The 14,575-nt window shown below is 34.6% G+C and overlaps 2 protein-coding genes across 4 annotated transcripts; both read right to left on the bottom strand.

Moving 5' to 3' along the window:
* Window positions 1-38: 38 nt before the first annotated feature.
* LOC137815230 (uncharacterized) lies at window positions 39-4,411 on the bottom strand. The gene is made up of 5 exons (XM_068618327.1): window positions 3,850-4,411; window positions 3,472-3,628; window positions 2,940-2,990; window positions 2,653-2,745; window positions 39-340 (listed from the first exon to the last, which is right to left on the bottom strand). Exons 1-5 carry the CDS (start codon window positions 3,924-3,926, stop codon window positions 269-271), a joined length of 450 nt encoding a protein of 149 aa, XP_068474428.1. The 5' UTR covers window positions 3,927-4,411; the 3' UTR covers window positions 39-268.
* Window positions 4,412-5,349: 938 nt separating this feature from the next.
* Window positions 5,350-12,326, bottom strand: LOC137815229 (uncharacterized). 3 transcript variants are annotated; one of them, XM_068618324.1, is made up of 7 exons: window positions 11,702-12,326; window positions 10,992-11,295; window positions 10,781-10,886; window positions 10,438-10,558; window positions 9,558-10,307; window positions 6,810-8,700; window positions 5,350-6,154 (listed from the first exon to the last, which is right to left on the bottom strand). In XM_068618324.1, exons 2-7 carry the CDS (start codon window positions 11,185-11,187, stop codon window positions 5,724-5,726), a joined length of 3,495 nt encoding a protein of 1,164 aa, XP_068474425.1. In that variant the 5' UTR covers window positions 11,188-11,295; window positions 11,702-12,326; the 3' UTR covers window positions 5,350-5,723. The 3 variants fall into 3 exon arrangements, with proteins under 3 accessions (XP_068474425.1, XP_068474426.1, XP_068474427.1); XM_068618325.1 differs by having other exon boundaries at window positions 12,011-12,144; XM_068618326.1 differs by having other exon boundaries at window positions 12,018-12,088.
* Window positions 12,327-14,575: the final 2,249 nt, after the last annotated feature.

Genomic DNA, 14,575 nt, shown 5'->3' with positions numbered 1-14,575 from the left:
AAGAAAAAAAGCATTTGTAATATCACAAGAGTTGCATATGACTTGAAAGTAATGCCCACAGATAAATCCATTCCAAAATTGTTAAAACTGAACATATTTCTATCAAAGTGTAATCAATACAATTCAATTTATGGCCACAGTTGAAATGATAATAAGATTAAGTGAATGCAGGGTGGGATCTGAAGGAAGAACAAGGCTCTAGAAGAAGAGAAGGGTGTTTTTGATTCCTATACAAGGGTCCTCTAGAGATGCCAACAAATCCTCAATTTCAGCTACTAGCCATGGTTATTAGATAACCAATACCTGCTGTTACAAGTCCAAGTACCCCACCAGCAATGACCTGCAGTAACAATTCAGAATATTAAGACACAAAACCAACAATTATAAAAGAAGTCCCAAAGCAATGAAGATCAAACTCAATTTATACCTTCGGATCACTACAGGAAAATCACTAAATAGAAAGCAATTTTAGAGACCAAAAATAATTAATTACTATACTAAATTAGATACTATTTTAGATACTGAAAAAATTATTGGTATCTAAATTAGTTTTTATTGTTAATAAAATTTATAAACTAGTTTCTAAATTGGTATCTAATTAGATACTGAGATTTTAACTACCAGCTTTAGAATCTAAAGTAATTAGCAGCTAAAATCTAAGTAGCTAATTAATTAGATACCAATTTAAAAACTAATTTATAAATTTTATAAATAATAAAAACTACTTTAAATACCAATAATTTTTGTAGTCTCTAAAATAGTATCTAATTAGTTAATACAGTAACTAATTATTTTTTGTCTCTAAAATTGGTTTCTATTTAGTGATTTTCTTGTAGTGGATCATTGAAACCATTAATCTAAAATACTGGAATACCTACTTGACCTTCCTTTTTGTTTCAAAAGAAATTATAAAATATCTTATCTTCTAAAGATTTTATAAATTGGTTTGTCTAATATTCAGAGAGATAAGAGAAAGTCAGAAAGTGGAAGTGAAAATAATTCAAACTAAAAGTATAGCAGAGTGTGTCCAAAATGTGTACAAAAGCAATGAAAAGGCCATAATCTTGTCAATAACTCTTTTTTTAATGACTTGAAATCATCGTCTTGGCACATTATTATCTCAGTATGGTGTGATTCATCATTCATTTAATGCTACTACGTCAGATATTTTGAGTACAATAGAATCTTGGTGGTACTAAAGAGTGTACTAAAAACAAGGAATACCTCAGCCCTTAACATTTCAAAAGAAGTATAATATAAAATCATAAAACATAGATTCAAATGTTCATAAAAGATAAATATTAACACAACCATTACCTAATTTTTTCAAGAAGAATCTCATTGAATATAACGAAAGATTATTTCCCATAAAGCTAATCTAAAAAAAGAGAAATAAAATCGGATCCTAAATCAAATTTATGAGTCTGACTGATTTCCATAGATCAAACACATATCTCATTTGTTGTTAGAACTATTTCCATCCCTAGAAAATAATTAAGTTGTCCCAAGTCTTTGACTAACCAAATGACCCTTCAGTTGTTTGATTTGTCCAAGATCATCTCCTATGATAATAATATCATCAGCCAAAACAATGAATAAGGTTACTTTCCCATCTAGAGAATGCTTAACAAGCATAACATGGTCTAATTGACATTTGTTGAACTCATCTTCCTAGACAACTCATAATCTATCAAACCACACACTTGTGGATTATTTGAGGTCATACAAGGATTTTCGAAGTTTGCACACCTTATTTGAGCTGTTGAATGATTCAAGTTTAGGAGGAATATGCATGCATACTTCCTCTTTCAGCTCACAATTTAAGAAGGCATTTGTTATCTCTAGTTGGTGTAAAGGTTAAACCAAAGTTGCTTCCAAGGACAATATGACTCAGATAGAATTAAGTTTTGCCACTGGTGCAAAAGTCTCTTCATAGATCACTCCATATGATTAGGTAATTCACTTGGCTACCCATCGAGCCTTGTATTGATTTATGCTACCATTAGCATTATATTTGATGGACACCGTTTTGGTCTTTTTCCTAAAGTAAACCTTCCAAATCTCATAAGGTTCAACTACTAGTTTTGAAACAATTGTGGCTGTTGGTTTCAAGATAAATGTTGTTTCTATAATTTCCACATTTCAAATTGCTATTGTTTCTACAAGTTCCATATTTGTAGTATTTGTTGGTTCAGATCAAGCTCTGATACCATGCAGAAAGTGAATATTTTCCCTTATTCAACTTGATACAAAGGGGAGTAGTAAAAAGGAAGAGGAAGTTAATACTGTACCTTAATCTCGCTTAAATATCAAGGAAAGATCTGCCAAAATATCAGAGAAGAATCCCATTGAATATCTACAAAAGATTCTTTCCTATAAACCTAATCTAAAATCAGATCCTAATTACACCAAATCAAATTATATGATTCTGAATTTCTGATTGATTTCCATTGATTCAATCCATGATTCTGTTCCTTAAGTATCAACAGAAGACATCAAAGTATACATTAAAATCCCTTATGTTTATACTCAATAGCTTTCCAGAGAATAATGTCATTCTATCAAGTGTGTAAACAAGCAAATGACACTAAGTTCCTTTGACTAAGATCCATAAAATAATCATGACAGGCAAACACATAAAAAATGGTGAACCTGAGGGGGTGTATGCCCGAGAAGTTCCCGGAGTGGTCTGCTTTCAGCTAGAGGATGTTCAGCAGGAAGTTCAAACACAATTTGGTTCAGAAGCTGGGAAAATTCAGTCATTTAAACTCAGTAAAAGAAACAAATGGAAACCAACCAAACAAAAAAATGAAATATTTCTTTTGCTGGAGTCACAGGCAAATAGAAAAAGCTTTTGTGGCATTTCAACTCTCACGTTTGGCATCAAAGAAATACATGACAGAATTTGGTCCACAAGTAAAGCAAGGAAAAGAGTGTACCTCTGCTTGGCGTCCAGCTTGCAATCTTACACCAGTAGCATCATACATCACCTGCCAGCAATATCCCATGTCAGAAACTCCCCCAACCATAAGCTAGTCACTAACAATTAGTTTCCGGCTGCATAACCTAGTCAATTTTTAGGACATCAAATCCTTTCTTAAAGTGACCATGTTTGAACATTCAAGGCTGAGTGGAACGAAAGGAAATAAAGTTATCACTTCACTGTTTTCATATTTTATAACTCATGCCCTCCTAATAGAAAGGGGAAAAAGAAGAAATGTTCCACCAGTTCCATTCCATTTGATCCTAATTTAGACAATCCAAATAACTGAACCAAGTACTATTGGATTCCATTCCATTCAACTATTTTCTATCAATCCAAATGTCACTCGTGCAAACCACACACAGAGTCCAATTCCTTAAGAACAGAGATAAAAGAAAAATAACAGATTGAATCTCCATTACAACATCACACTTTGAAAAGAAGAAGATATCCCTAAAAATGATTTATCTGAAGAACTAAAGACATACAATACAAGCTAGAACCAAAGCAGTCGCAAAAAGAGGTCCTCCGAAGCCTTCATGGAACCCTATTGCCGCAGCAAGAGCAGTGACAGTTGCAGAATGGGAAGAAGGCATTCCCCCAGATCCAACAAGTTGCTTCGGATCCCATCTGTTTTCCTTATACCTACACATCAACAATGATCATAATCACAATAACCATCATTAACCCTCAATTAAACACATCATTAACCAAAACTCTCATAATCTAATTCTTCCTAAAGAGATTCATAATTCACACATCATTCCCCAAACCACAAACTTAAACAATTTTTCCAAACCACTGTATTATTCCACTGGATTCATGAAAAAAAGAAAGGAATTGAAAGAAAAACAAAAGGGACGAACCAGGTGGTGAAGAACTTGATGGCTTGTGCGATGGCGAAAGCAACAATGGCGGAAATGAGAGGGTAATTGTACATCATTGACGACGTCGTAACTGCCACCTCACTCACCACCCTTCTCTCTTTAATTCTCAAATAGTTTATAAAATAAACTAATTAATTATAGTTGCAAGTTATTCTGATAATTCTATAATGTTTTTTCCTTTGACAAATGTTCCAAACAAACACAAGTAGGAACAGGAATTGGGTATCCTCGGAATTCCGAAATGGGTTTTTGTTTCTCAAACGTTATTAGCTCAGCCTAGCTTAGCTTTCTCAACTGAATATGCTTCCCTTGTTCTTATGAATATGCCCTCTTATGCTATGCACTTCACCTTTTTCTTTTTTTTTTCTTCTTGATGGTACTTTTCCGCAACGCAACTTATTCTGGTTTGACCCAAAATTTGGAATTTGGAAATTCGTATAATTGAAAGTTCTCGGTGGCGAAGAAAACCTACATGCCACGCAATTTCCTCTGACAAAATGGTTTGATCGAAAAGAAAATGTCGTTATCTTTCAGTTAGAGCAAGTTGCTACATGATTATGCCCTGATTAATTAGAATAGATTTTATGGAAAAAATATAATTTTTTTTCATCGTTGTGTGATTAATTAGGACATTATTAAGCTCGACTAATACCATAAGAAATTTCATCTACAAATTGTTATTTTGTTCTATATAAATGTTAATAAATATCTTTTGAAAATATTAAGAAATTAAATCTTAAAGTGTTTTTTATAATATAAGTGAATGTAAACTTCATCTTATAAGAGTGTTTTATAAGGTTGAGTTAGGTTTAAAGTTGACTTCTTAACATGGTTATTTATAACTTATTTCAGTAAGAACTTGTTTTGGCTTATCAGATTATCTATCGAATCATTATCGGATCATCTATAATATATAGTCTTACGCACAAGATGGCATATCTCGGACTTGAGGCTTGAGTGTGTTGGAGATCCACATCGACTAGAAATAAAAATATTTCATAATGTATACATGAGTGGAAACATGATCTTATAAGTCGGTTTTATAAAATTTAGTTAAGTTTAATTTATTTTTACTATGATTTCCAATGCAAAAACTATCATTTTTGGCAATTTTTGTTTATAAATGCTTTCGTTAGTACCTTTAAAAAAAATTCAATGTTTATTGTTTAAAAATAATTTCTAACATTTAATTACTCTATTTAATAATTTATAACATTTGATCTAATTTTAGGGGCACAATAACATCCCCTTCCCCTTTATTCATTTTTAATAGATTCATTCTCAAAATAAGTTATTTGATACATCGTATAAGTGTGAATGCTACAATTATGTCAGATTGAAAGGTGCATGAAAAAACAAATACACAAATGGATCTCTGTGTACATGTTGTGGTGGACAGTGTGTTCATTGACAAACCTGCAAGTGGAGTTTTGTTCACTCAGTTGAGTCAGAAAGAATAGGAATTTAGTAGCAACAATGGAACAATGAATATGAATGCTTTTCTACTTCACACTTGCTTTTTATGGATCACTTAGTTGAGATGGAAATAACAAACAAGAATGCAGTAAGTGGAGGGGGCACATCATAGTCCTCCAAAATGCCTCTTAACTTATGGCCTACCAACAAAAATAAGGAGGGAAAAAATAACTTTACAATTATGTCAAACACAACTTGGCATTTGTTACAAAATATATTAGAACCAACACAAACCAATTGGCAGTGGTTATTATCCCAAACAGCCTTCAACCTAAAACCATAAATGCACAAGCACTTGGTTTAGCTCCCATGTATGGCCAAAAGGGAAGTGCAGAAATGCTGCCAGGAATTGAAGGAACAACCTTAACATTGTCCTATCACATTATGATGCAATTGCACTTTGATTCGAGCTTTGGGGGCTTCATACTATCCACTTTGTTAGGAAGCCCAACATTGTGTGTGAAAGACTCATCAATATTTTCATCATTCTCAGCCTTGCCAGAAGGGGTTTTGACATCAGTTTCCACCCTCCTCTGCTTGGTCTTGGTCTTCTGGGATTTTGAAGCGCGCTTGCTGACAGGGCGACTGCGACTATTTCTATCAGAATTGAATTTTCCCAATAAGGTCACGGTCGGTTTAGAACCCTCAAATGGGTCGGAACATTCCTTTTCCATTGCTAATGTCGCAGCCTGATATGCAAGATCATGGACAATGGAACTGCAAAAAAGGATTGTGTCTGTTGCCTCTTCAAGTGTCAGGCTTCTAGTATTGCCTGCACCTTGACACTCCACTGTAACTGTAGATCCCTCTGGCATAAAGTATTAAAGAACTATTAGAAATTTTGGACATGTACAAACTTTTCCAAAGAAAGTTTCAGCAGATAAAATATATTGCAGGCACCATGCACAGAGAGAGGAAGAATCTAAAGTGACAGAAAACTAAATATGTTTTTTTTGCTCCATGAATTTCATTTAAGTTAAGGTTCCCCCCAACAATGAAAATATAAGTTCAGTTATCATTGCCAGTGAATCCTCAGTAAAATGACTGTAGATTAAAATTGCAAACTGTTTTAACAAAGTAGCCAGACCACAGAAAGTCTTACTCTTAACCAAGAAGTTGGAAACTAGGCTAATAAACTGCCTGTAAAGTGCCCAGAACACATGAATGAGTATCAGAATACAAAATGTAAAAAATACATCACTGAATTTAAATTGCACAAAATGAATCAAGATTTCCAAAAATCCTAACTTTCTGTTCCAAGACAAAACAGATTTAATGAGATTAGATTGTTATTGTACATATTTTTATATCTCAGAAAATTGCTCAAAGTTTATGCAATGTATGGCTTACTCATAAACAAGTGCATCTCTAAGAGAAGCGTGAGAAGTTATTATTCTCATCTCAATTGTTATCAGTAAATGTAATATCTTTCATTTGAAATTTTAATACAGTAGATATCATACCAATGCCATGGGACTCGGAGACATTGACCTCAGAAACAGAAGCAGCATAAGACTCATTGGAAAGATTTTGAGCAGAAGGTTCTCGAAAGTCATCAAGGGCCCTCTTTGACAAATCATCATTCACCATGTCAATCATATTCTCACTATAGTTTTCTCCTTCTATTTCTGATTCTGTAATTGGGGAACAGTTGGTTGTAACCAAAGCATCCAATTCGTTAACATTTGAATTCTGCACATCATGTTTCTCTTGACTGGATAATTCTGAAGTTTTAGCTGATGTTTCAGTGTCTGAGACATCCTTGGCATTATTTTGGCAATCGTCAACATTTTCATGTGACATACAATCCCCATGAATTGGAATTGATGTGACTAGGTTGTCATCAGACTGAACAACAGTAGCATGACTTGAAAATTCTGAGCGGCAAGGATTATTCAATCTACTACTATCATCACATTCAACTTCATCTTCCTCAACAACTAAATCAATGGAAGAAGCATCAATTATCTCAGACATTGTATTTCCCAAAGCTTGCATTTCTTGAAAAACTTGGGATACCTCCTCTACAGAGCCATATTCTGTATTGGCAGTGGTCTCTTGAGTTGCAAGACCTAACTCATGGCGAGAATGGTTTGATGTTCCTGAAAAAGATGAAGCAGTGCTCGGAGGCTTGATCCTCAAGTCATATCCACAGTCCACATCCAGTTTCCTTCCACTCAACTGCCTTTGCGAACGAAACTCTGTTTGCCTAGTTGAGCCAAGATCAATTGATGACGAGGCAGAATAACTACCAGGTCTCGGTGTGCTTCTAAAACTGTTTACACTGTCTCTAGCAAGACACAGATCATCGTAAGATATGGTTGTGGCAGTAAAACTCCTGCTCTGAACTACAGGTCCTTTGTTGCTGCTAGTCCTTTTCAGCAATACAGAAATGCCAGTGCCTTCTGTCGGGTCCACGTTCAAATTAGGGCGATCACTTGAGTGATGTTTATCCCCAGATTCATTATTAGGCTTCTCGTAATCAACTCCTAATTGGTTAATCTCTAGCTGGTTGTCCGATGTCTGTCTGCCTCCCTCCACCAATGGATTTGGAAGAGGACTGTTTTGTGAGTGATCTTGCTTTACTTCACTGCATGAAGTTTGACTCTCCTCGGTATCCCGCTCACCGTAGGGAAACCTTAAGTTACCCACATTAGTCTCTTGAGGCAGTTCCAATTGGTTTGTTTCAGATAATGATTTTTCTTCTTTAGGAATGTTGGCTGCAATCAATGGAGGGTCTTCAGATACTGCCAAAGTTGTCTCAGGGAAGATGACTCGCAACAATGAGGTTTTCCTGCTGCATTCTGGACACAGCCCAATATTCTTCTCAGCATGATTAGTGACCTCATACCAACAACCACAATAAGAACAGAGAGCAGAATTTTCAAAACTACCAGTTTCAGAAATGACACCTCTAACACGTGAAATTTCTGAACTTTCATTAATTCTGGTGTCAATGTGAATGTGGGATATAGAATCCGCAAATTCAATTGGAACAAAAACAGTCTTTGGGTCTCTGGTTTCATTTTGCAGAATATGTACCGATTCCCTTTTAATCTCTTGCTCAATTTTCGCATTTAATGCCTCAACTTTATCAAAGACAAACACTTCATGCATATCAGGAAATAGTATCTTATCAGCTTCACTTGCCATATCATCTTGATTATGTTCACTCCCTTCAGTGTCCAGTGCAAAGGTTGTACCTTGATCAGAGCTTGCATTGCTGCTTGTTGTAACAGATGAATTCCTGGATACAAGGGAACGATGTGCAGAATTTGCTTTTCCAGCATAAAAGGTTGTACTCGGAACACTGGATAAAAGTGGCCTGAACATGTTCTGAGGAGTTTTTCTATCCTGCATAGCATTTTAATGGTAACTAACAAAAGTGAGTATTTTTATTAAATCTGACTATTAATCATGGCAATAGATAATTGGGAGAGTTGCACAAATAAAAGACCCAATAGAAATCCAGATTTCCGTTGTTAATGTTCACCAAGTGTTGACTTCTTTGCTACAAAGATCAGCAGATGTTTCAAAGTGTCAACCAACAGAAAAACCCTGATATAGTGATTATGCTTGGTGTAAATATGTTATTTCGTATGCAGATCCCCAAACAAGATAGAAGATAACATAGTAAGAAGCTCTTAGTTTGGAGTAGTTGTCTAATCAAATATAATTTAAAAATATATGCAGATGGGACATGCACGCACTAGAAATTAAGCATAGAAAGCACAACTAAAAATGGACATATTTTGAAGATTGGCAGTCCGAACCGAAAGGAAAGTTGAATCAGTCAACTTTCAATGTTGTAAACCGGTACACATCAAAAAAGACTTATAGAAAGGAGACAGTGTGCTTGTGCATAGGAGGATGGAGAGAGAGAGAGAGAGTTAGCAGAAGCACGGGGAAAATACGTTAAAAGGAACTAAATCTCAAATTCCTTGAAAATTAAACACACTTCATGATTTCTGTGAACCAATGTTGTTAAATGGCAATGCCATAATCTCCGGTGGAATGGCATGGCAGACATTTTGCCAATAACCACAGGCAATTTGTGAAGGGAGACCTGCTATGGCATTACCATGCCGTCATTGGCTGCAATGGCATGTTTATATGGCGGAATTTTTGGCCTTCTGCCACATTCCACCATCTGCCAATAATAACACCAAACAGCAAAGGAAATTGTTTTAAGTGATAAGATGAAAAAATACCATTTGCCTGACAACTGAATCGAACGATCTTTTAGGAGCAGAACTTGGGGATACAATCCTGGCTGATTTCTTGGAAATGGTAGGATTTTTGTTGGTTGAAAATGAAGCACCCCTTCTTGAACTTAATCTGTCTGCACTACCCATTGTGATGGATTGCAGAGAGTCTAGATCATCATCACCAGATGATGCAATGGAACCTTTGCTGCGTGTGCTCAATTGGTCTCTATCATGACTGTGAAAAGAGCTACTACTCCTAGAAGCAGTTGGAGACATTGATTGCCTATTGAATTTGGACGCAGAGTCCCTACCATTTCTGGATGCTGGAGATGAACCCCTCACATAGGATGCTGGTCGATCAGCCAATGATGTTCGAAGATTGGGAGGAACTTCAGTAGAGAAGCCAGGAATATTAGTTTGCCAAGCCCTTATCTTTGGTGATGCAGAGTTTCCACGATTTGTCTTCCCTGGGGAAGTTCCCCTAACTCCTGATGAGACTACAGAACCACTGGAGCCAGTGCTTATCCTGCTGGGAGTATAAATGGAATGCTTGGAAGCAGGTGTCATGGGCTTACTTGGAGGTGGAGATGATCTTCTCGATGGAGTGGCATACCGCACACTTGGGGTTGGACTGGAATTCGGCACCGACAAAGGCCTTCCCCTTGATTGCAGTGTGTTTGTTCCTGATCGTGGGGATGGACTTAAGCGATTTGGACTTGCACTGCCCCTACTGCTTCTGTGACTCTTATCCATCTAAAACAGGAGGGCATTGAACATATGATGAATGATCAGTATAAGCACAACTACATTTTTTATCAGAGAACTTTTCCCCTTAAAGATATAACCATGCACGAAATAACAATATAAATGCATTCAAGCTCACCGTAGAAGATCTTGATATGGCAATGGGTTTACTCTGAGGCCTTCCTCTGCTTCCAAAACTAGTCTGTGATGGCTCATCATCTAACGAAGGAAACAGTGGTGTGTCTGGGGGCGTTAATAACCTTTAAAACGAATGGTACACACAAGACATCGGTGAGTTAATTAGTGCTGAGCAGAGCAGAAATAAACTAATTCATATCAAAGTCTCAAGCTCTGTGAGCAAGAAACTTGAATAACTGCATGAAATACAGATAATTGGATACACTTAGAATCAGAAATTTATATTTTGAACACATTAAACAATGCAATCTAATAGGAAACACAAAACATGAAAAATGACTCACCAGTCATAATCATTCTTCTCACCATCATTAAGCAACTCACTGCTTTCTCCTCGACCAGGAATGGAGATTCCAAGGTTTACATCAGAAATATGTTTCAACTTTGTAGCTGTATAATAACACCCCGGGCAAAAAAAAATGCATGAATGTTAATCAGAAGCAGCAACCAAAAAAATAAACATTCTCTTCTTATGATGTAAGTAAAGAGAATTACAGAATGAGTCTTCCAAATCATCTGTCAACTGAAGCAAAAAGCTCTCCTTCTCTCTTGATTGCATTTCATTGAACAAAGTAAGATCTTCATCCTTCTCCCGGAAGAGCAATCCACTCTCAAGACTGCGCCCGCGCTTGTGAGTGTCACCTCTTGGCTCTCTCCCCGGAGAGAATCTCAATGCCGGAGAAGGTGGCATCTCCACCACCAAATACAGTGTCACACAAGTGTCACCCCAAGCTCTCCACACAAGCCAACACAATAAACCTTCTACACCCCAACGAGCAACCCATAATTAAGCTCAAGCCTACAACAAATTTAAGCACCAATCATCAATTCAGAGAAAAAATAATTACCCACTTGTTATATGAACCAAGTGAATATGATTAGATTAACAGCACCCCTGAATGAAGGCAAATTCAGCATATTAAAACAGTGACTCGTGGCAACAACTGTGCCATTAAAATGCAATGCCTCCTCGGCATTCATTCAAACCATATGCAACAATTATCCAAAATCAAATTGACCCAGAAACCCTAAAACATTTCCCAGTTACAGATCCCAATTGTGGGGCTGAGAGTTAAACGGGAACCCAATTGAAACCCATAATTCAAGCTTGGGACCCACCAAGCCGCCATTGAAGTTGAAAGCAAGGTAGTAAAATTGAGCAGTGGAATGAGTAACAGTAGTAGCAGCAGTTGGGCTTGACTTACCAAATTTCCAAGTCAAAATTGCTTGCAAAAGAGTGTGGAATGTGGAAGAGTGCGCTTAAGATCCCAAGTTCGAAGATAAAACAGAGCTTAAATGCCAATTACAATGCCACGAATTTTGTATTAGACACTCGGATCTATAGCATTCATGGCTATGTCCGAGCGACCAAAGTACAGATCGAAAACTAGAATGATCCAACGGTTACAACAAACGCAATCACAAAGTGAAAATTAAAATTAAAATTTGTTCCAAATTCTTTTCCTCTCCCTATTAAAAAACACTCACAATTATAGAGTTGAGAAGAATAATACCCAAAACCTTTGTTTTTGTTGTCCTTGGATTTTGCTGCTTCCCTCAACAGCAAGCATCCAAGTTCTTTCTCTACCCCTTTTCCTTTTCTTTTTAGTTTTCTTTAATCCTTTTTAGTTAAACACAGATACTTCCCAAATTAAGTTAGATACGTGACTAATATAAACCCTATAATTGAGACCAATTTAATCAAATACACAACTTTTACTTAGGCTTTATAATCATTATCCTAAAAGCTTCATCATGATTTTTTATTTTCTAACAATTGTTTGGGGCAAAATGGGCACAGATCCAGCTTATGACGGTGATGATTGAGTTATGATCAATCTCGTGTAGATCACCTATATATAAGACTCCAACAACCAAGTTAAGAATGATTTAGAGAAGAAACAGGATCCAAGGGAAATAGTCAAAAAGAACATACTTTGATTTTTGAGTCGGTTTAAATACTTAGAATTTGGTAGGAAAGTTTAGAAGTTGTAATCCCAGTAAAAGAGATACTTTACACTTACTGTGTCACAAAAATCGATATATGGAACCCTAAAGTGATTATGATTAAACACAAAGTTTATTCTAATGTCATTTTAATCCAAAATTTGGTTTTGCATCTACTTTCATGTGGGTACATGATCCAAATAAATTGTTACGGTAACGAGCTCAATAAGAGTACTCTTTCTTCTTTCAATCTATTGAAGCATAATTTTATTATTTTAGGACAAAATCGTGATAAAACACCAATCTCTAAAATATAAAACAGACAATACATCGTATGTCTAATGATGTTATTTCTTCGATTTGAGATAAAAATAATATTTAAAGTTGTACCCGTAGGTTCTGCACGACTAAGACTTTGATTCAACACCTAGTCCAGATTAACGACATGACCAATAACGAAACTGATTAATGACTCAACATTTGTTAATCTACTTTTATTAGGCGGCTCATCTGAGTCCAAAGTTCAAAAAAGAGAGAAGTGCAAGAGCGTGAGTAATAGGAGAAAGAAATGAGATGCAGATTGATCGAATAGTGGATCAATCGTACTCTTTGTTTCAACTCATTTGAGAACAAAAATTATATAAAAATAATATTTAATATTAAACGATGCAAATATTGTATCATTATTTCATATTGGCAAGAAATGGGAGAAAAATATTCATACATGTGAAGTTTTATTTTGCAGTTGTTAGTTATATTTAACACATTCCAAAACATCTTTTGGCAAATACTATATTACATAATTCTAAACAACAACTAAACTAAAATATTAAGGGCAATATCAGCTGGATCAGTCCAATTAATATTAATTAAGCCAACATTCGTTAGTTGTAATAAGAATTAACAAAACAGAATAAGCAAAACAAAAACTATAGACTATAATAATATAAATCATAATTTAGCAATATGATATTACTGAACTTATCACACTGCGTTGACTCAAGATAAAATAATAGCTAAGGAAAATATAATATTTATAAGAAAAACATGTCTTTTATATTTTATTTTGGAGTGTACTATATAAAATGGAAGCCAACACAAACTAAACTAACCAATCATTGCACATATTTTTTTTTTTACTCTAATCATATAATTTTATTTTATTTTCCGAGCATACCAATATAATATATGTTACCTATTATGCCCTTTCAATTATGCGTAGTATTATTATATATATGAAACAAAATAATATTAACTATTTTATAAATAAAATAATTTATATAAAGTTAAAAATAAAATTTTGAAAAAATTATATTAAACAACTTCAACAAAAATAAAGAAACGTACTTCTAACCTATGGAGTATAAATAATCACACGGACACAGACACAGAGATACGTATAATCTCTAAAATGTAGGACATGAGAATACGAAACTATATATTATATAATTATGAATTATATAAATTGATAATAAAGATTTATATGCACAAGTATGTTTCAGTTTTTTTTAGCAAAAATATGTTTTTCATGACTGGTTCAAAAGGATTTATTCCTTATTTTTATAAACATAATAAAAATTTATACAATAAGTTTAAATTTTTAAAAGATTAATGTATTTCTCTTATTTAAAATTGTATTAAAATTGTAAAAAATTCAACAAATTTTTTTAAATCTAACACACCGATACGTCGATAAGTGTTCTACAAATGTTGATATATGATACGTGCACATCATCATTTAAGAGACGAGTCTCATAACTTTTAACTCACTCTAATGCTAAAATGTTTAACCATACAAAAGGGTGTTTACTTAATTGTATGAAATTAAATGAGAGATGTATTAATTATTTCTTTGAAAAATACTATACATTTTTTAAATGAATTGTATGAAATTAATTGATGATTTCTTTGAAAAAATATCTTCATCTCTTTGTGCTTTGTTGTCAACAGTGACATGCCAGAAAGAACCATTTCTTCATAGAAATCATTAAACATGATGTAGAGTAAATGAAAGGTATATTCTTCATACATTTTTTTGGCGTGTTTCGTGATATTTATTATTTTCTAACAATAGATAACAATTATGGTTAAAAGTAAGTTTCATTGTAGTTTTTTAATGTGAAAAATTGGAT

The sequence above is a fragment of the Phaseolus vulgaris genome, chromosome 1 (assembly GCF_000499845.2).
Source record: "Phaseolus vulgaris cultivar G19833 chromosome 1, P. vulgaris v2.0, whole genome shotgun sequence".
Classification (NCBI taxonomy): domain Eukaryota; kingdom Viridiplantae; phylum Streptophyta; class Magnoliopsida; order Fabales; family Fabaceae; genus Phaseolus; species Phaseolus vulgaris.
This window is presented reverse-complemented; position numbering and strand designations above follow the sequence as displayed.

What these genes read in the sequence shown, in the direction of transcription:
- LOC137815230 (XM_068618327.1), bottom strand. Translation starts at nt 3,926, where the DNA reads ATGATGTACAATTACCCTCTCATTTCCGCCATTGTTGCTTTCGCCATC. An exon ending in AAGCTGGACGCCAAGCAGAG is followed by an intron (nt 2,746 to 2,939) that starts GTACACTCTTTT and finishes GAATTTTCCCAG; the next exon opens with CTTCTGAACCAAATTGTGTT. An exon ending in TCGGGCATACACCCCCTCAG is followed by an intron (nt 341 to 2,652) that starts GTTCACCATTTT and finishes TTGTTACTGCAG; the next exon opens with GTCATTGCTGGTGGGGTACT.
- LOC137815229 (XM_068618324.1), bottom strand. Translation starts at nt 11,187, where the DNA reads ATGCCACCTTCTCCGGCATTGAGATTCTCTCCGGGGAGAGAGCCAAGA. An exon ending in ATTCAGTTGTCAGGCAAATG is followed by an intron (nt 8,701 to 9,557) that starts GTATTTTTTCAT and finishes AATGCTATGCAG; the next exon opens with GATAGAAAAACTCCTCAGAA. An exon ending in CTCCGAGTCCCATGGCATTG is followed by an intron (nt 6,155 to 6,809) that starts GTATGATATCTA and finishes ACTTTATGCCAG; the next exon opens with AGGGATCTACAGTTACAGTG.